The sequence below is a fragment of the Aricia agestis genome, chromosome 1 (assembly GCF_905147365.1).
Source record: "Aricia agestis chromosome 1, ilAriAges1.1, whole genome shotgun sequence".
Taxonomy (NCBI): Eukaryota; Metazoa; Arthropoda; class Insecta; order Lepidoptera; family Lycaenidae; genus Aricia; species Aricia agestis.
In genome coordinates this window covers 5,862,044-5,883,939 of record NC_056406.1, presented here as the reverse complement: position 1 = coordinate 5,883,939, position 21,896 = coordinate 5,862,044, and the positions used below count along the sequence as shown (strand labels likewise).

Below are 21,896 nucleotides of genomic sequence, written 5' to 3'. Positions count from 1 at the left end.
TATGAAACAGGTAGCAACAAAATAATATACCTAAAGACTTTTAATTTTTAATTTAACAACATTGTCTGCAACAACCACCGTTTTTTACGTTGCATTTTTCTTATCACTTCTGCAAATACTGTCGCATTTCACAATTTTCTGAGCAACATATTTTATTGTCTTACTACAATTTAGTATTCACTATCAGTCTTTCAACTTCAACTTATTTAAATTCTCAAGCTATTATTAAGTATAATCGACTTTTATTTACGTAACCAAATTATATAAGTATATATTAAAAGGATGAAGGCGACAGTAACCTCGTTAGGTTTATCTTTATTTGCCACAACAAAATCTACTAAACATAAGTATTGCAACATTCTATCCATTTCTATATTCTGTGAAATGTCTAGATCGTTGGTTTGAGATTACGATTAGGCGAGAATACAATTTTCAATTTTGTTTGATAAAAAACAAACTGGAACAATTAAGAAGCGGCGGTGTAATAATTGCTGTATATTTAGTTTGACTTGCCGGTAGCGAGGCCAGACAATGTTTGGACTCCTAAACCTGGCAGGCCGCGCACGTAAGAACGATTTGGCAGGACTTTTGAATCTCTCATAATTGAAAAACTATCCTAGACGATCAATTTTATTGTGCAATATTATTGACAGTCTAGGGTTAATTTTGACGCGACCACCTTTCAATCTTATTGCGAAATAAAAAGTTTAATAATATTGCACAATATAATTTATCGTCTAGGGGCCCGCTTAAGAGGATACACCAGGGGCGAGAGAAATTGAAAATAGGTATTTGAAAATGTATTGGTCTCACCAATCTCAAGTCTCCCACCGCAGAGCGCGTTATAGACAACACGACAAAAGTTCTAATAAAAGAACAGAAAATCTTCGATTCGTTGTCCCCTGATTCCTTCTCCAAAACTTAACCGATTTAAGTACTTTTTTCATTAAGAATTAAAGAAAGGCTTGAGCTGTGTTCCTATGTTTTATTTTTTTTTGTATATTTTAGCCAGTTTTGTTATCTGGGTGTTTGAACACAGAGGAAAATCTGGCCATTTTTTTGGGTTTTTGGACGTTCTTATCTTTTTTAATAATAAAATTATAAAAAAAAGGAAAACATAGGGACATGCTAATCGTGGCCATAGATATTCAGGAAAAAAATCATAACTCTACCGGCATGCATTATCCAGGGAGGAAACAGGGGACAGCGTTTGTATGAAAAAACGGCGGTGTGGAATCCTCTTAACATGAAGATGTTAATATTGGTTCGAAATATCAGAAATCAGAATTGAAGACGTAAGCGAATGAAGGGGATAACTTACAATTTGAAAATTGATGGTTTTTTGCATAAATAGTAAAATGATTTGAAATTAAAAAAAAATGGGTTTTATGTACCTATAGCTAGATGATGAAGTAGGTAAGGTGGCGTCCACAAATTACGTGAGGTGTTTATGGGGGAAGGGGGTCAAGTTAAATCTCATCTAATCTCACGTTAGAGGGGGGGGGGGGGGGTCTCGGCAAATCTCACGTAATTTTTTTCTCAATAAAATAATACTATTTTAGTCCATTTCATCCAGATTGTACGTCGTATGCGTAATCGTTATACGACTAAGATCATTCACAAATTGGTTCGAAAGAAAATCTACTGACTGTCAAACCAAGCTTTACGCAAGAAACCCACATCTTGAAAAATCTCACGTGAGATTTGTGAGGGGGAGGAGGGGTTTAATAAAATCTCACGAAATCTCACCAGGGGGGAGGGGTGGTCAAAAAATAAAAAAAAACACCACGTAATTTGTGGACGCCCCCTAAGTTACAAGGTTTGTTCAAATTATAAGGGAGAATGCTATAAAATATCCACTTCACCCACTTACGTCTTCATTTGTGTAACCAGCGAAAACTAATGCAATTGACGCTAAGTAATGGACAAAACTGTGTCAGTCCTGACTCCTGTGGTCACAAGTATCATTTACCGCGGTCAGCCAACACCAGATAATTACGCTTAATTGTTATAATCACCCTATTAGTAACACATCATTTTGCATAATATCTCTATCTATTGACTAAGCAACCGTTTAATCATGTTGATCTTATTTTAATTATTGGTTTGCCACGATTCTATATAATAAGTAATAACATGATATATTTGAAACACTAGCCAAAAAATAAGAGGTTGAGGAAGTAACAAGAATGTAACCCATATGAAAGAAGAAAGAATGTATTCCCACTTCTCGACCCCATACTATGTGCAAAGCGGGTCTACGAATAAATGAATATACTGTTACGGTACACGGTATACGGACATGTAGTGCCATCTAGCGGCAAACCAGAGAAACTGATCAGGGGACACACTACACATAAATCCCCTACTCGAAACTAGATGGCGCTAGGTGGTACATGCTCGAGCCTCCTAGAAAGTTCCCATACTTGTTTACGTGAATCGAGAACTTTCTGGAATTACTCTCGCCATATAAAAAGCCGCAGGTAGACGGCCCGTCAGTTCAGTTCGGTTCGAGCGATCATCAAGGCGATTTCGGAGTGACAACAAGTGATCAATAGTGAGTGAACCAGTGAAACCTTCGACTTGGCTACGACCTAGGACAGTGATAGTGCTTAGTGATTGGACCTAGTGATTAGTGTTTGGACTTAGTGCTAAGTGTGTGTGTGACCTAGTGTGTGCTTGTGTGACCTAGTGTTTGTGAATAAAGTCTTCAAGAGAGTCAGCAGGTCTTTCTCTCCAAATCCTCGAACCCTAGCACGTAACAATACGAATAAACCACCACTAAGGCGGGACAAGACTTAAATTTGATGTGGGCAAGATGATGAACGAGTGATGACTGATGATGCAAGAGGACGTATTTTCTTTAGAGAAGGAATTTATTGAAATTTAAAATTTAAACATAATAATTTGAGTATCAAAACTCGTAAATCCTAAATAAAAACTTGGGATGCGAGGCCTCATGGACAGCGAGGCCGTAGGCCGTGGCCCACACCGGCCATCGCCCACGCCGATGATTTGAGACGTGGGAGAGCCATGCTTCGGCACGAATGGGCCGGCTCGACCGGAGAAATACCACGTTCTCGCAGAAAACCGGCGTGAAACAGCGCTTGCGCTGTGTTTCGCCGAATGAGTGAGTTTACCGGAGGCCCAATCCCCTACCCTATTCCCTTCCCTACCCTCCCCTATTCCCATCCCTACCCTCCCCTATTCCCTTCCCTTCCCATCCCTACCCTCCCTTATTACCCTATTGGGATCTTAAAAGGCCGGCAACGCACTTGCAGCTCTTCTGATGCTGCGCGATGCCCGGTAAATTCGTCGACGAATTTCGGCGCAACGAAGTCACGAGCATCAACTCGGGGGATAATTATTATATATATCTGAAAACGTGCGGTCTCTAGTGACTAGTCTCTACAGTCTACTCGTTACGAATTTTTTAACGATTTGCGGGCACCATCTGATTGATAATACCAAAGATGTGGCCCTTTCCAACTTAGGTAATTAAGGAATTATTTACCAACTAGACTTAGTAGGCAATAACCAGTTACATATTGACACTGTAATCATTATTAGTATGCAGATTAACCCACAACGAGTGCGCCACATCCGATCAAGATCTCCTTGAAAAGTCTGTTAACCTAAAATATATTCACATATTACCTTAACTACATACTTAACTATGTGTATTACTTTTAAAGAACATGCCTAATATACGATTTAAACAAGCAAGAGCATACATTCATTGGGAAAAGACACAGGGAAGAAATATTCATAGTTGACAAACATTTTTGAATAGTCCAGAACTAAAAACTTGAAAAAGTTTTCTTCTTTAATTATTAGTTTGATAACATTTTATGGTGTCTTAATCTACTTTAAAACTTTTGTAAAGGTAGATAGGTAATTAATATATTAAGTAACAGATGAGTGACGGACAGTAAGATAAATATATCTCTATCTCTTTGAAGTGGACTACTTGAAAATTGAAAACGGAAAATCCAAGTGTGTTTTAAAAGTACATCACACGCAACCTGGGGCTCCGTATATTTTTTTTTCAATCAATTTTTAGTATTTCTCAATTTTTTAGCCCCGGGCCCCGGCACGGCCCGTCTCACTGTGCTGTGTGTGTGTGTGTGCTATATATATAATTGGAATCTCGGAATCGGCTCCAACGATTTTCATGAAATTTAGTATATAGGGGGTTTCAGGGGCGATAAATCGATCTAGCTAGGAATCATTTTCAGAAAATGTATTTTTATTCGTGTTTTATCGATAATCGATAAACTGAAAAATATGACTCTTCCTGACATCTATTGGCGAATAATAATACTATTTTGTTAGCAACTAATTGTTTTAACGACCAGCAGATGGCGTTATTAAGTAACACGAAGTCAATGAGTGTTTGCTATACCGAGCAAAGCTCGGTCATTCAGGTACTATTTATTATACGACTACCGGTACCCAAATTTAGCGTGACCACCCCAAATCAGATGATTTATAATCTTATCAGGCGAGATATCTGCAGATCAGCTGCGAATTGCGATGTGCTAAACTGACAATACTGATAGCCAAAAGTCATTCATTTACCTCAAATATATATTTGGAAACTAGCGACCCGCCCCGGCTTCGCACGGGTAAAAAATATATAGCCTATGTCACTCACTGAAAAAATGATAAAAATCGATTCAGTAGTTTTTAATCTCTACTAATATTATAAAGAGGTAAACTTTGTTTGTTTACTCATAGATCTTCTACTACTACTCGACTAAGAGCTGACGACCAAATCAGTCATGTAGCTTCAGCTGTGTTAAAACTCCGTTAGCTACTTCCCTGAACAACCCTTTGTGGTTTGTGGGTGTGGGAGTGGTGGGGTGGGGAAAAATGAAAAAAATATGACTGTCTGTCTGTCTGTATGACTGCAGGCTGTATCACAAGGACCGCTATAGATAGACTTCTGAAATTTATATCTATAGATAGACTTCTGAAATACGGAACCCTTCGTGCGTGAGTCTGTCTCGCATTTGGCCGGTTATTCATTATTATCCATGTGAAAAAATTATAAATTAACATTTATCATCGCAAACACTATTAAGTCGCTGAAACTACAACTTTTTCCAATTTTTTCCTAACCCTACTACAACCACACCCACCGCCCACGTTGTTCAGGGAAGTAGCTAACGGAGTTTTAACACAGCTGAAGCTACATGACTAATTTGGTCGTCAGCTCTCCGTCGATACTACTGATAGATCTCTACTCAATAGTCAATACTCTGAATAGATCTCTGCCGCGAGCGCACCCCCGACCCCGCCTTGGTAGCAGCGCCCACTTCGAAACGGGCGTAAATCGCAATATTTTAATTTCGCCATAACTTCTAAACCAAACGTCCAATTTTAATCAATCAAAGACAAATATTGTCTACATAAACTGTACTTAAAGATGAAATAATTTATTTTGATAAGGATTATTAGCATGAGTAAAATAAATGCGTTTAAATGTAGTCCAAAAAAATCAAGAATTTTAAATAAAAAAATGGTTGTTGTGCCTCACTTGACATAGATAGGTATAGTGTGTTGCGGACATTTTTGTAGATATTTAGAAGATCTACATTTACTTACAACATTGTATGGTTCTATCTTTTAAAGTTTAGGCAGCGTACGCAAAATAAGTAAATTTTCTGGTTGTTTCCGAAAAACTGAAATATCTTACGGAACTAAAATATAGGGTATATTTTCCAAAATAAAAAGTAGCCTATGTTACTCGTAAATAATGTAGCTTTCGAATGGTGAAAGAATTTTTAAAATCGGTCCAGTAGTTTTTGAGCCTATTCATTACAATTAAACAAACAAACATACAAACAAAAAAACAAAGTTTACCTCTTTATAATATTAGTATAGATGATGAGAGATTAGAAATAGCAGGGCTAGAAATCGAACACCCCTCCCAAAAGCGATGAAAGTTATTCGCGTCCTATAGTCTTGGGAAAGGACATTGGATGAATAGCTCGTTTTTATCTCAGAAAGTAATCAGGCTGCCCCTCATCCAGAATAAGGATTTACTATTTTTAATAAATCTTTAAATAATAATGAAGTGACGGAAAATTGGTAGGGTTTGCACTTTGCAGGTTTGTCACCTACAGCGGAAGAATGAGAAACCTGAGTTCCAAACCGGTCATGGTGGGAGAGCCATGCTTGGGCACGGATGGGCTGGCTCGACCGGAGAAATACCACGTTCTCACAGAAAACCGGCGTGAAACAACGCTTGCACTGTGTTTCCCTATTACCCTATTCCCTCTTAAAAGGCCGGCAACGCACCTGCAGCTCTTCTGATGCTGCGAGTGTCCATGAGCGACGGAAGTTGCTTTCCATCAGGTGACACGTTTGCTCGTTTGCCCCCTTATTTCATAAAAAAACACCATAGAATAATATCAGAAAACCTTCTAATATCATTAGTTCACGCTTTTGATGAAGATGAAACATTAAAAAAACCCCGCAAGCTGGACTTACAAGTATGTACAGTAGTATTCGACAAGGCAAATTCACAATGTGGCAAAAATGTTATTTTTATCAGTATTGAATATTAATTGGTAACAATTAATCAATTAACGTATCGCAAGTTAAATACCGCGAGTGTCGCGAATCAAGACAGATAGTTCAAAGAGGAAAGATGATAGTTCTTGTTATGAATTTTGTTGATCGAATCGTTCTAAGGGGCATATTACACTATCATTTATCTTGGATCGTTTATATGATCATAATATATCTGATCCAATATAATTGACTATTTGAGTCATATATGTGTATTACACTATCAAAGTTCATTGATCCTATTTTTACAGACTTCCAAAAAGGGGGAGGTTATAATATGTTTGTCTGTATATATTTTTTTTGTATGTTCAACGACCACTTCGCCGTTTGTTGACCGATTTTCAAGTTTTTTTGCTATTGTATGGGGTATAATCCGAATTTGGTACCATGTTCATAAAAGTGATAACTTTATGATGGGATCGATATAGTGGAGGCAGTGAAGGTAAGCTAAGAAACAAAAGTGACATAGTGCCAACTTGCTCTTTTGCCCTGGGGGTGGATGCCAACCCTTCTAGGGGGTGATTTTTTTTAATAAAAATAACCCCAGGAATCAATAGACACACAAATTCTAAGCAAAATTTGTTATAAGTATAAGCAAACCGCTTATACTCATAACAAATTTTGCTTAGAATTTCATAATTAACTAAGAAACTATAGGTTTTTACGAAAAATGTGTAATTACCAAAATTAAAGCCAATAAAAAACAAACCAATTTATACTCTGAAATACCTTCCTATATTCATTCAAATTTCAAAGTGAGCTATAGGTGATTGTATGTATATTTTCTTTTGGCGAGTACCTAAGTCTATGCATTCAAACTTAAATAACGGTAAACCGATGCATTTTATGGCATGTACTTTTTTGAAACTTTTTAAAGTAAGTACTTACTTAAAAATACCTTTCTAATGAGCATTGTAAAAAGTTAATAGCATAATAATTCGGCAATGTATGATAAAAATAAGATGACACGAACTACAGGAGCAATTTTTCTGTTATTTGGCACAGATAAGAAGTAGACCACGTGAAGGATCATAGGCTATTTTTGCGGACTAATTATTTGTCTGTGAAATATCTAATTTACGCGGGCAAAGCCGCGCGGAATGTTTAGTACGTCTATGTCGCAGCCAACTGGTTTAAATAGCCGTTCAATCAAACAGCTATCCCTTTGACTGAACAACGCCATTCAATCACACGTCTAGCTTTTTAATTGAATATATAAGTCGCTCAAAACGTTCAACACTACAGCTAATTCAAAAGTCGCCGTTTCATTGAATCAGTTCAGCTCTCACCATCGCGGCGCTAGGTGCGTTTTGTTTACAATATAGCGTCAACTAACCGGTGTTTGTATTATTGGTGATTGTATTAAGACATTTTTCGTAAATATACGTTACAAGTATAAATAATCATAAATATACGTTACAATAATAAAGAGACAGAAATTATGGGGGCATATACGAGTGAATAAAAATTTAAACTAATATTCGAGGAGAAATTACGGGATTATGAAATGCATCATCAAGGTATTTATTGCGATTGTGTTCAAAATGAGTTAGAATAATCTGTTTGTTATCACGCTTAGCACTAAACTAATGGTCACCTTCGTTAATTTACCATTTAACCAGTTGGCTAAGCGTCATCTAGCTGTAGTGTTGAACGTTGCAGTCAACAAGCCAGCTAAACGGCGTATAGCCGTGTGATTGAATGGCGTTGTTCAGTCAAAGGGCTAACTGTTTGATTGAATGGCTTTTTTAACCAGTCGACTGCAACATCTATATTAACATTATCCAATATAATTGACTCATAGATCTCTGATCGAAGATAAATAATAATGTAATATGCCCCTAATATTATCAATAATAAAGGGGGCTTAGCCAAACCATTTTCTTATCTTACCTTTATAAAATTGCCGATCAAAATGTATGGAATTGATATAACATGAGTCGAATGTCGAGTTCGGTTCAGTATTATTATCGAAAGCGTAAGTCAATAAGTACCATATATTTTTGCTCGACGATTTTATAAAAAACAAAGAAAACATAATATTCGCTAAGCCCCAGATCATTTTCAAATTGATTTCGAAACATGAAGCAGCAAATACTTATAAGTTGGATATTTTGCTGCTTCAGTTCAGTTCAGTAGCTCAATATTTTGAAACCCCGTTTATTTGAAGCTAGATTTTCGATTTTAATATTATTAAACAAATCTGAGGGTATAATATTTACCCTAACCACTAATATTATATTCTGTGTCCTAACTCATAAGCAAAAACCTATACTAACTTATACCTTAGTTAAGTACTATTATCACGTTATAAACATGGTAATTGGTATAAATAAACTACATCTATGAAGTCATAAGCACTTTTTTGGTATATCATACAAAAACCATACATAAATGTTTGCATTTCGAATTAGGTATGAGAAAAACTTTTTTGTTAATTGTGTAGATAATGAATAGTGGAAGACCATGTTTGCTATTTCTTGCCGGCATTCAGGCGGATGTACGGGTGTTTTTTGGCACCTACGTCCATGTCACGCGTATACACAACAACATTGCCACAGCACATTCATTCAACCGTGGTCCGTGACCATAGAATTGTACCATTTGTGTGCCGAATCACAAACAAGCGTACAGAAAATATTTTAAATCGAACAAACTCTAACCTATTTATAGTAAAAATCTGGAGATTGACTTTTAAGGTACCCTTAGTATAAGATTGCAATGCTTAAATTTTAACATAATATTTTTCATACTGCAATATAGTTATATTGCAGTCGTAAAATGAATTTATAAAGTTAATTGACCTCTTTCTTCCTTTATTACTAGCTCTACGAAGTTTGTTATTGATGTACAAAGGTATAAGGAACCTACGCTCACGCAAAGCGTTTGAGGTGGTTAATTTTCAAGGACGACAGAACAATTTGCCTATCAGGGCAAACGCACGTTATTTTTCCATTTCCTAAAGAATTGTTACACCGTTTTTGTGAGATTGAAATCCTATAACAAATAAAGACAAGAAAATTCCATAAGTAATAAATACATTTACATTTATCATTTGATAAGAAGGTAGTTTTATACTCAATTTAAATGCAAACTTCCTTTACCAGGAATTCAAGCACGTTATTTTAGGCAGCTACGGGATTAAATTAGAACTACATACCCAAAAATTCCTAATTAAGTATCTATAGCGAACCTAACAGTACAATTTTAACACTATTCTGGGGAAAAGATCTACATTAAACTAATTTTATATTTGAGAACATCGATCAAGATCTTAAAAGTACTCGATGACCTGTAAACGGTCTTGTAACAACAGACCTGCATGATAAGAGCGGTGAGCCATCCTCGCACGCCACTCTCGTCCTCCGGCCCAATAGTCGGGAAGAACTCGGTGGTGGACTCCGTGAAATTCATTGTAACAGTTCTTAAACCTTATACACTGAGCAGTTCGAGACAAAGACTGACACAGCAATACTGTAGCATCGCAGATTTTAACGATAACATTTATCAAATCAAAAGATAACGAGGTGTCGACACTGCGCGAACGCGACCAGTCGCCGGCAGCAGCGCGTGCCAACTACTCGCATAATAACTATTAACTATGTTAGAACTTGTATATAAATTAAGGCACCGCTCTCAGTTTAATCATAGACTTGTAAACAGCTTGGGAAAGTGTTAGTCGGTAGCTTATACAATATGTAGTAGGAGTACGGAGGAGATTTGTATATGAGTTTGTCTTTAATAATTGCCTTAGCAAATAAGAAAAGTACTAATGGAGAAAAGGAGAAAATTCGGAACACCAATCGAAATCATAATTCAATACCTATGGATGTCGGATGACAACACTCAAACCTTTACTGGGCTAAATCTACGATTCGTATTGCAAAATTACCATGGACGAATGTACAATTGACCAAAAAGTAGGCAAAGATTGCACATCTTATTACGCACGCCGTACTACTGGTAGTACTTGAACGTGACCAAATTAAATTGGGAGATTGCTACTCTTTCACGTTGTGACTTGTGCAAGAGGAATTCCTATTTAAGTCGTACAAAAGCTTGTCTTCTGACCTTTGAATGGGATAATATTATTGTAATTTGTATTTAAGTTTCTCTTGTTGTTATTTTAAACGTCGATATTATTTGTGTAAACACTAGACCTTTCGTTTCATTTAATTTCGTTTAATATACTTTTTTTTATTTGTAATTTTTTAGGCATCCATTATACGATCATACAAGCGACAGTCAATTCCGTCAATCATGAATTATGTTTGACTGATGGTAACTGATGGACTTACGAATGGTATTAGACGGCCACTCAATTCTCTTCAGTTTTATGTCAGACAAAGCCAAAATTTTCAAAAATTACGTTTCTAATTTTTTTCCTATTTTGTCAGATGTGACAACACTCACTCAAAATTCGTGACTGATCGTTGCATGAGCAAAAATAATAATATCCAGATTTTCGTCAATCAACTTCATGCAACCGTCTGTCACGCTCTTACACGGTAGGTTATCCATCAGTTACATCCATGACTGTGGTAAAACTGACAGCAAAACCTACCGTGTAATAGATACCTTAGGGTTTTATTCGGGCGTTCTTTTGCGGTTTTTTAGATTAAATATAAGTAAGTTATAACGATCACAATATTTAACTTATATCTTTTAAGTGACATAATATCAGAAAGTCAAATAAAAGGAAACGCACAAATTTAGATCAGCGGGGCTAAAATGGTCACATTTAGCAATTCCTCTCAATCAATTCAGCAAATCAATTGTCAAAACTGTCAAACTGACAAATGTCAAATCAGTACAAAAATACAGAAATGAATTGCAAGCAGAGTTGCATTTTGCGATTTTAGAAAAATCAATAATATTGTGATTCATATCATGATTCTTCAAAGTGACCATTTTAGCCCCGCTGGCAATTGACGTACATCATCTTGTGAAAAATTATTCAATTTGCGTAGAAGTCGACCTTCGCCTAAAATAGAAGTGGGAGTGTCGCATAACCCAGCGAATTTTTTCCGGAAAGCTTCTGTTTGTATACAGACGCGGCATTAGGCTTTCACTAAAACCCCTAATTGATAAAATATATTTTTTCCTTTATTTAATTTTTGTTATATGGATTTGACAGTAATCTTCAAGCCACCACATTGAGATAATCTATTATTCAAATAAGATCGTAGAGGTAAAATTTTTGTACATTGAAAATAAACTTCACAAAACGAGTCAGGGGCATTTAATCATCAATCACACGGCTATACGTCGTTTAGCCGACTTGTTGACTGCAACGTTCAACACTACAGCTAGATGACGCTTAGCCAACTGTTTAAATGGTAAATTAAGGTGACCATTAGTTTAGTGCTATTATTACACAAGCGTTATGATAACAAGCAGATTAATTGTATTCTTATTCATTTTGAACACAATTGCAATAAATACCTTGGTGATGCATTTCATAATCCCATAATTTCTCCTTTAAATATTAGTTTAAATTTTGATTCACTCATATGTGCCCCCACAATTTCTGTCTCTTTAATAATATCTGTAACGCATATTATTTACGGAAAATATCTTAATACAACCACTAAATACCGGTTACTTGACGCCATATTGTAAACAAAACGCACCTAGCGCCGCGATGGTAAGCGCTGAACTAATTCAATCAAACGGCGGCTTTTGAATCGGCTGTAGTGTTGAAAGTTTTGAGCGACTTAAATATTCATTTTAAAAGCTAGACGTGTAATTGAAAGGCAATGTTTAGTCAAGGGGCTAGTTGTTTGAACGGCTGGCTGTTTGGTTGTTGTTGGCTGCGAAATCCATACTAATATTACAAATTGTGTTTCGCCGAGTGAGTGAGTTTACCGGAGGCCAAATCCCCTAACCCCTACCCTATTCCCTTCCCTACCCTCAACTATTCCCTTCCCTTCCCTTCCCTACCCTCCCCTATTACCCTATTCCCTCTTAAAAGGTCGGCAACGCACTTGCAGCTCTTCTGATGCTGCGAGTGTCCATGGGCGATGGAAGTTGCTTTCCATCAGGTGACACGTTTGCTCGTTTGCCCCCTTATTTCATAAAAAAACACCATAGAATAATATCAGAAAACCTTCTAATATTAATAGTTCACGATTTTGATGAAGATGAAACATTAAAAAGACCCCGCAAGCTTTCCATCAGGTGACCCGTTTGCTCGTTTGCCCCCTTATTTAATTAAAAAAATATGCGAAAGTGTATGTTTGTCTGCTACCCCTTCATGCCCAAATCGCAACCGGGTATGGTGATACTTTAAGTCCCGGGAAAGGACATTGGATACTGTTAATCCTGAAAAAATGTACAGTTTGCGGGCGATTAACAAATTTAGCGCAACGGAGTTATGGGGCGTTTTCTAGTGATTAATATTTTTCACACAACAGGAGGTGTTATCTTAGAACAATGTGTAGTTAATACCATATCATTATTAGTTTACGCTCGTCATAAGCTATTTAAAGCCTGCAGAATATCCGAGGGACATGTCGTCATAGTAGTTATTTTCACATTATGGAGAAAAATAGAACCGTCTGACTGTGAAATTGATTTTAATCCTTTGAATAACTTCAAGAGTTCGCCATTATCCGTACCAAGGCGTCAAAGCGACACAGCTGGTGTGGTGGCTGCGACGCCTTGACTCTCTTGCCGATCACGCAGAATTAAGGACTCCATCGTAATCCAATATAGACGACTAGTTAACGTAAGTACTAGGTAGCCCACAAGCCGAAGTTTAGTTAGTTGGGTTCGCGTTAGTTGAAGCTACGAATATTTTTCATTGCGGAGTATTTGGGTAAGTGATTAAGAAATTAAACTCATCGTGTTACTTAGACTGGCTATAGACGAACCGAAAGTTGCAGTCGGTCACTTGCGGTCCATGGCCAGGCTTACTTAAATTATATTGTCATTTGGCGAAGGAAAAAACTCACAATTTTCTTTCTGTGACAGACAACAAGTTTTTAATAACACAGGCCTTGGAAAATAATTATCCTCAGACAATAGTTTAAATTATGGTTTTAGGGCAATGCTAATCGCAGCGATGAATACACTTCAATTTCAGATATGTCTTAACAAACATTGCACAGGCTTTGTTAGCCAAATCTGAATCTTAGGCTTTACTGAGTATTACAAAAGAAGTACAGTGGTTTAAGAATTAAAGATGGAGGTCATAAAAAGAAAGGGTTGCCCTCCGGGAAAGGCGAGAAATAACGTAAATTATCGACGTAGATTTTGCTCTCTTACATCGCGCCGGCCGGCCGCGGCGCGGGCGCCAGGCGGTCTACTCTCTCTCCATCCTACGAGTTTTCGGTCATGCAGACGCGAGTTTTACTTTTTTTACCCATCCTAAACATTAAGGGCCGCGCCACACCGGAATGGCAGCGGCGTGGCGAGCACTTTCGGTGTCATGTGATTTTAAACTTTATCTTTATTATTGTAATACATAGTATCGCTTGAGAAGTCAGCGGCCGCTCGTGGCCACGATTTCTCAAGCGATAGTAACAATAATGAAGATAAAGTTTCTTAAAATCATATGACACTGAAAGTGCTCGCCACGCCGCTGCCATTCCGGTGTGGCGCGGCCCTTACACTTTGTAAACTCCGCTCAAGAAGTTTTCATTTCAAAAACAACAGCAGTTAAAGGCGTCTTACGATTGAGCGAGGTTTACGAGGAGGTGGTTAGTCGATTGTCGACATTTCATTATTTACTACATAGCTATTTTATTCACTTCAGAGCTCAGACAATGATCGAACATGGCGTCACCACTCACAATTACAGCCTTAACCGACAAGTAAGTTAATAAAAATTCAAACGCGATAAACCAGGGATTTTCCTCAAAGGGGAAGAACCAAGGCCGAATACTATTTATGCAACACATTAGGTATCATATTATGGCACAGTCTTAAGGCCCTGTATTTGCAGAAAGTAGAAACGGACGATTTTCAAGATTAAAAAGTGACAGGAGACATAAAAATATAGTAATTTAAATTCGGAAAAAAAAAATATATGTGTTAGTTAAGGATCTAACACAGTGGAATTTATATTCCGTTACACAATATCATGAACTTCACTCGATAGAAAAAAAACGCAAAGTTACCGCAAGTTAAGTTAGGTAGGTTAGGCGCAAAGGCTCGGCTGGTACGATTTCAGTCACACACTTTGCGCCTGCAATTTTATAGTTTTTTGATCGCCGTTATTTTATACATCAATTAAATCGAGTTTAATCGAGTCAAAAAACGAAACGCCCTAGATAATATATTCTTTGTCTTTATTTCAGTACAAAAATTTTCTGAAAATTCCAAATAATTTGGACATAGTAAGGCAATTTCGTTAAAAGAAGAGGTAACTTTGGGATTTTTTTCTATCGGGTGAAGTTCATGATATTGTGTAATGGAATATAAATTCCACTGTGTTAGATCCTTAACTAACACAAATATTTTTTTTTTTTTTCAAAATATAAATTACTATATTTTTATGCCTCCTGTCACTTTTAAATCTTGAAAGTCGTCCGTTTCTGGGAATACAGGGCCTTAAAATCTTGTTTTTTGATTTTTCGTTGCATAAACATGAATATATGAACAGAGCTTTCAGCCTTTGGATTTACTGCTTAGATAATATAGCCAATTATTATTATTAAATTAAATACACTATGATTATGTTTTTTTTTTGCGTACATTTAGATTCTAGACACGCGTTAGCGTGTCAAGCCAAGATCCAGCATAACAGAACTGGCGAGCAGCACCGTGTGTAATATTACACGATATTTATTACATTTATGATGTAAATATCTTGATGAAAGATATTATTAATTTAAATAAATTAGGCCTACATGCTAAGATTTGAGTTAAAGAAAATCATTGGTTGAATATCAATGTCCTCTCTGTCATTCCTCACATTCATGACAAAGAAACAGATTTAACCCATTTTAACTTTAGCATTCAACTTGCATAAACAGTAATACTGCCATACAGAATATTAAAATCTTACCAAAAACATTTTCATGTAAAAATATTGCCAAGATGAGAACATAATATAGTTCATGGTGTCAAAAAGTAGTGAGATATCATGTAGAGCCAAGTTTCTAACCTTACATGCTTAGCCCTAAATCTAAAAACCTTACGTATATTAATTTTACACTAAAGCGCGGCAAAATACTTGATAATAATAATACATATACGAGGGCTGCTATTTATGTATCCGGAATTAAAAAAAGAAACAAACATATATCATTTAATATGGTTTTATTGCTTTTCAAAATATTCGCCGCGATGATCGACACACTTTTGCATACGCTGGAACCAATTTTCATAGCACTTTTTCCATTCTGATTGAGGTATCTCCAAAACGTGCATTTTGAACGCATCAACAGCCTCTTCGTGGCTCGAAAAACGTTGACCACGTAATTTGTTCTTCGCGTATGGAAATAAAAAGAAATCGTTAGGTGCCAAATCAGGGCTGTACGGCGGATGACCAGTCAATTCGATCTTTTGACCCTCCAAAAACTGAGTTGTTTCAGCTGAGGTGTGACAGCTAGCATTGTCGTGATGTAATATGATTCTGCGTTGTCGGTTGTCCTTTCTTATTTCTTCAAAGACTTCTGGTAAACAAATGGTCGTATACCATTCAGAATTAACCGTTTTACGATTCTCTAATGGCACTGTAGCCACATGTCCATTAATTCCAAAAAAACAGGCGACCATTTGCTTCAAAGTACTTTTTGCACGAGTAACTTTTGTTGGTTTCGGCTCATCTTGGAACACCCACACCGTTGACTGTTGTTTAGTTTCGGGGTCATATGCATAGATCCAAGATTCATCACCTGTGTAGATATTATAAACGGCTTTTGACGTACCACGGTTGTATTTTTTTATCATTTTTTTGCACCAATCGACACGAGCCCGTTTTTGATCGATTGTCAAGTTGTGCGGAATCCAACGCGAACATATTTTTTTTACAGCCAAATGTTCGTGTAATATCTTATGTATGCTCGTCATACTTATGCCTAAGGACGCCTCTATCTCGCGATATGTAACATGACGATCACGCATTATTAGTTCCCGCACAGCATCTATATTTTGTGGGACAACAGCTGTTTTTGGGCGACCTTCTTTATTTTCATCCGTGAGCATAGACCGCCCACGATTAAACTCACTGTACCAGTGATAAACAGTGGTTTTTGATGGTGCTTCATCTCCAAAAGTTGCGGTGAGTTGAATAAAGCACTGTTGTTGATTTAGCCCACGCCGAAAATCGTAGTAAATCATTGCACGAAAATGTTCACGCGTTAAATCCATGGCAAATGAAGACACGCAATTTTCAAAATGACGCCACAATGGAAAAATAATTGACAGTCACATGAAACAAAATGTATTCTTCAACCAAAGAGTTCTATTTTCAAATGTTGTAATTACTTTTTAAATATTGTTCTTGTAAGTGGCCAGTTCCGGATACATAAATAGCAGCCCTCGTAATGTGTCAGCCGTACGGGAAGAATCTAAAAACTCTACACATTAGTCAAAATCGGTGGCCTGGCCATTTTAAAATAAAAGTTATTATTAAGTACAACAGAAAAGTATTATATTATTAAGTTCAAAGCCCATAGCTGCATGACGAATAACAAAATGGCCAAGACACCGATTTTGACTAATGTGTAAAGTTTTTAGGTTCTTCTCGTATGGCTGACACATTATAATATTATTATCAATTATTTTGCCGCGCTTTAGTGTAAAATTAATATACTTAAGGTTTTTAGATTTAGGGCTGAGTATGTAAGGTTGGCTCTACAATCTACATGATATCTCACTACTTTTTGACAACACGAACTATATGTTCTCATCTTGGCAACATTTTTACATGAAAATGTTTTTGGTGGGATTTAATTTTTTTGTAAGTTGATTTATGTTGTTTTTTCTTTTAATTCATTTTTTTCGGGTGTATTTATTTTAGGTTGCCGTACCCAGAGGGTAAAAACGGGACCCTATTACTAGACTTCATTGTCTGTCCGCTGTCCGTCTTTCTATCTGTCTGTCTATCTGTCTCTTGGATGTATCTGAAGAACGGCAGAAGCTAGAGTTGAAATTTTCATAGATTATGTATTTCTTTAATGCCGCTATAGCAACAAATACTACAAACAAAATAAATTTAATATAAAACTAGCGACCCGCCCCGGCTTCGCATGGGGTATAAAATATATAGCCATTAGCCACTGAAAAAATTATTAAAATCGATTCAACAGTTTTGACTTGTATTCATTATTACAGCTACCCGTGGCCCGCATTGGTCGGTCGGTACCACCGCATAAGCTACTTCCCGCAATTTTTAAATCTGTAATATCTTCGAAAATATTCATTCAAATCATATGCTGTGAAGGGCCATATAGATCTTCATTAAATCAACAATGTATTTAAGTTATTTAATTGGATAAGGATTAATGCTGTATTTATTTAAATTGCTTCGAAAAGTTTCCATCATTTGTTGTAAAAAGAAAATGACAAAAAATGTTATTGTGGGATATCCATAAGAGATAGACATATGCTATCGCGGAGTTTTCTGCAGACCTTTTCAATGTGCACAATACTTGGTACATTATTTTGATAAATCTCGTAGGGTTCAGCCTGTGTTTGCAATGTAAGCGGAGAAAAATGTAATTATTTACGACATCACATTAGAAACCCCAACAATAACAGTATTTCTCCACTATTTAATGAATGTTATTATACCTATAACCTTCCTCTTGAATCACTCTATCTATTAAAGAAAACCGCATCAAAATCCGTTGCGTAGTTTTAAAGATTGAAGGAAACAAAGGGACATGAAGGAAAAAAAGCGACTTTGTTTTATAATAAGTATACTTAGATAACAAAATTTAATCTCATACAACAAACGTGATTTTTTGCAATTTTTTCCTATTGATAATAATAGATGTCACTGTTGAGTATCTACATCGCACTATTGTTTGACGCGAAGATGTTTGATATAGCCGTTTAACTTTTAGGTATAAATTTTCTTCATTGAACTAACCAATGTTATTTACATCCTAAAATTAAATATTTGCAAAGAAATGCTGAGACTATGACTATACTTTGAACTTACATATTATTATTATTTTTAAAACGACTTTTAGAGAGAAAAATTCTCTTTCCCTTTTTTATGAGATTAGAGGGCAAACAAGAGGGAAAAGCAACTGCCGTCGTCCATGGACACTGTAACATCAGAAGTTTCAAGTGCGTTTTCGGCCTTTTTATGAAGGAACTAGGGGCCCGCCCCGGCTTCGCACGGGTGGACATTGATTTTTAAATAATTTTTTTTCAATCTTTCTGTTAAGCAGAACATAAAAAAGGTTTACACTATTTAGCCTGTAACTACTAAGTATATTATAATTATTATACACATTTTTATTGTATTTTTTTTTATATTTTAAGTGTTATGTTTGATTATTTTATCCTTACCTACAGAAGATACTATTATTTATACTATTTTGCAATTTCTAAATGTATTTTTTTTGTTTAAAGTATTTTATGGTTTTTTTTTTTAGTTTTATGCTTTATTATTTTATGCTTACCTACATGCGTAAAATATTCCATTAAAATTGGGTTAAAGCTTCCCTGTAAACGATATTTGATGTTGTTTTATTTTGTGGCAGCAAAATAAATTGATTGGAGATTTATAGTTATAGAAATTAATTATAATAGCAATCAAAAATAATAGTCATTCAAAACGTAATGAATTAATGAAGCACTATTATATTATCCCACCAATGAAGCGGCACCCGGCTGTCGCATAACTATTATATTATAAATCTATTGTGTCTGCGATTCCCAAGATCGAGGTAATAATAATTAATATTTACGTGGACTCTCCGGGCGAGCACACCCGCGCGGCGCGCCTTGACGACGTCCAATTCGCAACGTGCAGCAGAAATCGTAATATTTTAATTTCGCCATAACATTAAAACCAAACGTCCAATTTTAATCATTCAAAGACCAAATATTATCTACATTAACTGTACTTAGTAATGAAATAATTTATTTTAATAAGAATTAATGCCATGAGTAAAATAAAGGCATTTAAATGTAGTCCAAAAACATTTCAAGATTTTTTAAATAAAAAAATGGTTATTGTGCCTCACTCAACATAGATAGGTATAGTGTGTCGCGGACTTTTTTGTAGATATTTAAAAGATCTACAATTACTTAGAACATTTTATGGTTCTATCTTTTATAGTTTAGGCAGCGTACGCGAAAAAAGTAACATTTCTGGTTGATTTTTTACACCTTGCGTCCGAAAATCCCAAATATCTTACGGGAGCCTATTTTTTTCCAAAATAAAATTTAGCCTATGTTCAGCAGAATTAATGTAGGAATCCAATGGTAAAAGAATCTTTCAAATCGGTCCAGTAGTTTCGGAGCCTATTCAAGACAAACAAACAATCAAATCTTTCCTCTTTATAATAGTAGTGTAGATAGGCTAAGGCAAAGGGGTTCCCAAACAGTGCGCCGTGGAAAGACAAGAGCGTTTGTCGATCCTCCATTATCCAGAACCACAAATATTTTAAAATAAAATTTTAATATTATTAATTATGCAAAGCAAGGTGTTTATTTATGTATATTTTTGTAATAGCTTGGTACAGTAGGGCGCCGCCGTGAGAAAATATTCTATGTGCAACTGCGCCGCAAGCTGAAAAAGATTGGGAGCCCCTGGGCTAAGGTAATAAGCAGAAGAGAATAGGGATAGGGAATAAGGTATAGGGTAAGGCCGCCAGTAGTCAGCCCCACACCAGTAGTCAGCCTTTTCCAGCTAAAAACCTATAGAAATAGCGTTCTATTGCAAATTAACCAATCAAGTTACTTTTAAAAAAAGCTTGGCCTTCTTATTGGTCAGTTCAGAACGTCACAATGACGCTAAGTGGCTGCAAGAAATGGTAATCTGATTCCAATTCGACGTTGTCACTAGTCGAGCCAAGATGCGGCGTGCGCGCCAAAATTTTCTTAGTGGGAAGTGCCCGACAAAAAGGTGAGCTATTGTGATTTCTTATTAACTTTTGTGTCATGTTTTATTAAAATATATTTTTATTACATTTTTTACGTCTAAATCAAATGAGTTATAGAACAGTTTCTTTATAGTTATTTAAATAATCTCATTATATATAATAATATAGTGGCTGACTACTGGGTATGCGTTTCTTGTACATTATCTAGTGTTCGGCCACCCCCGGCTGAGTACTGGTCATACACAATTTCATATAAAAACCAGTAGTCGGCCGCCTAACTAAATACGGTCGAAACTCGAACCACGGCTGAGTACTGGTGAGGTATACCCAGTGTTCAGCCATCAGTAACTTACGCTGCTTAATTTATTCATTTATTTATGAAGCACCTAGGTACCTACCAAGTAATTTCTTAGTTTTTTAATTAAGTTAGTTAATTGTTTATTTGTTTCAGTTCCATAGGTCTCTTTCAAGGCCCATCTAAGGAGAGGCTGACTATTGGTAGCTATTTGGCCGAGAACTGGATTGTAACGGCTGAGTACTGGAGAAATATGCCTTATTTTGTAAAATACTTTATTTTCAATACTTATTAAGAATTAATATTAATTTCATAACAAAGTTTAATAAGTGATTAAGTGAATGAGTACAAAAGGTTTTTGATAACAATTTTAAACAATTTTCTATCCACATTTAAACTTGCGCTTTCCACTAAAAGGCTGACTACTGGTGCCCGTACCCTAGTTACTTGTACTATTATCTATTCTGTGGTATAGTGCAGCGCAAGCGCTGTTTTACACCAGTTTTCTGTGAGAGAGCTGTTTCACGTCGGTTTTCTGTGAGTCTGTAATCTCTCATGGATAACACGTTTTTTTTATTTGGCACAAGAAGTATTTTATACTCTTTTTTTAATTTTGTATTTAGCACAAGAAACATACTAACTTATCTCATACTAACATCTCCCCTCTATATCAAGGGGATGGGATAGGTTAGGTTAGGTTTAATAATTTTTTTGTTGTTTCTGTACCAATATCATGTTATACCAAATTTTAGCTTTCTCAGACTTCAGGAAGTACCCAAACAGTTTTGATGATCGGTGAGTCAGTGCCAAAATTGTGGGTTTTCGGATTTTCGGACACTTATAAAATCCAAAGTATAAATATTCAAACTTTTCGCATTTAATAATAATTATACTCATGTCATAATATCTTGAAAATTTCAACTATCTGGCATTATCCAAACCAAAGTTACGAGGGTTCAAAAATACGACGCAAAATGAATATTACTACTTTATAATAATTATTGTTA

At 36.0% G+C, this 21,896-nt stretch overlaps 1 protein-coding gene and 1 long non-coding RNA gene across 4 annotated transcripts in view; one reads left to right on the top strand and one right to left on the bottom strand.

The window, feature by feature from the left end:
- LOC121730411 (transmembrane protein 165) overlaps nt 1-21,896 on the bottom strand; it is a 36,392-nt gene that overhangs the window by 13,413 nt on the left and 1,083 nt on the right. Inside the window, exon 1 of one of the 3 annotated variants that reach the window (XM_042119637.1) lies at nt 9,898-10,167. The exons of the other annotated variants lie outside the window; for them this stretch is intronic. Coding sequence (XP_041975571.1) covers nt 9,898-9,993 — 96 coding nt within the window. The 5' untranslated portion in view covers nt 9,994-10,167. Of the gene's footprint in view, nt 1-9,897; nt 10,168-21,896 lie in introns of those variants that run through there. 3 annotated transcript variants of the gene reach the window in all.
- On the top strand, nt 725-20,321 carry LOC121730764. The gene is made up of 3 exons (XR_006036149.1): nt 725-735; nt 13,011-13,016; nt 20,192-20,321. It is a non-coding gene; the product is annotated as an uncharacterized LOC121730764 (long non-coding RNA).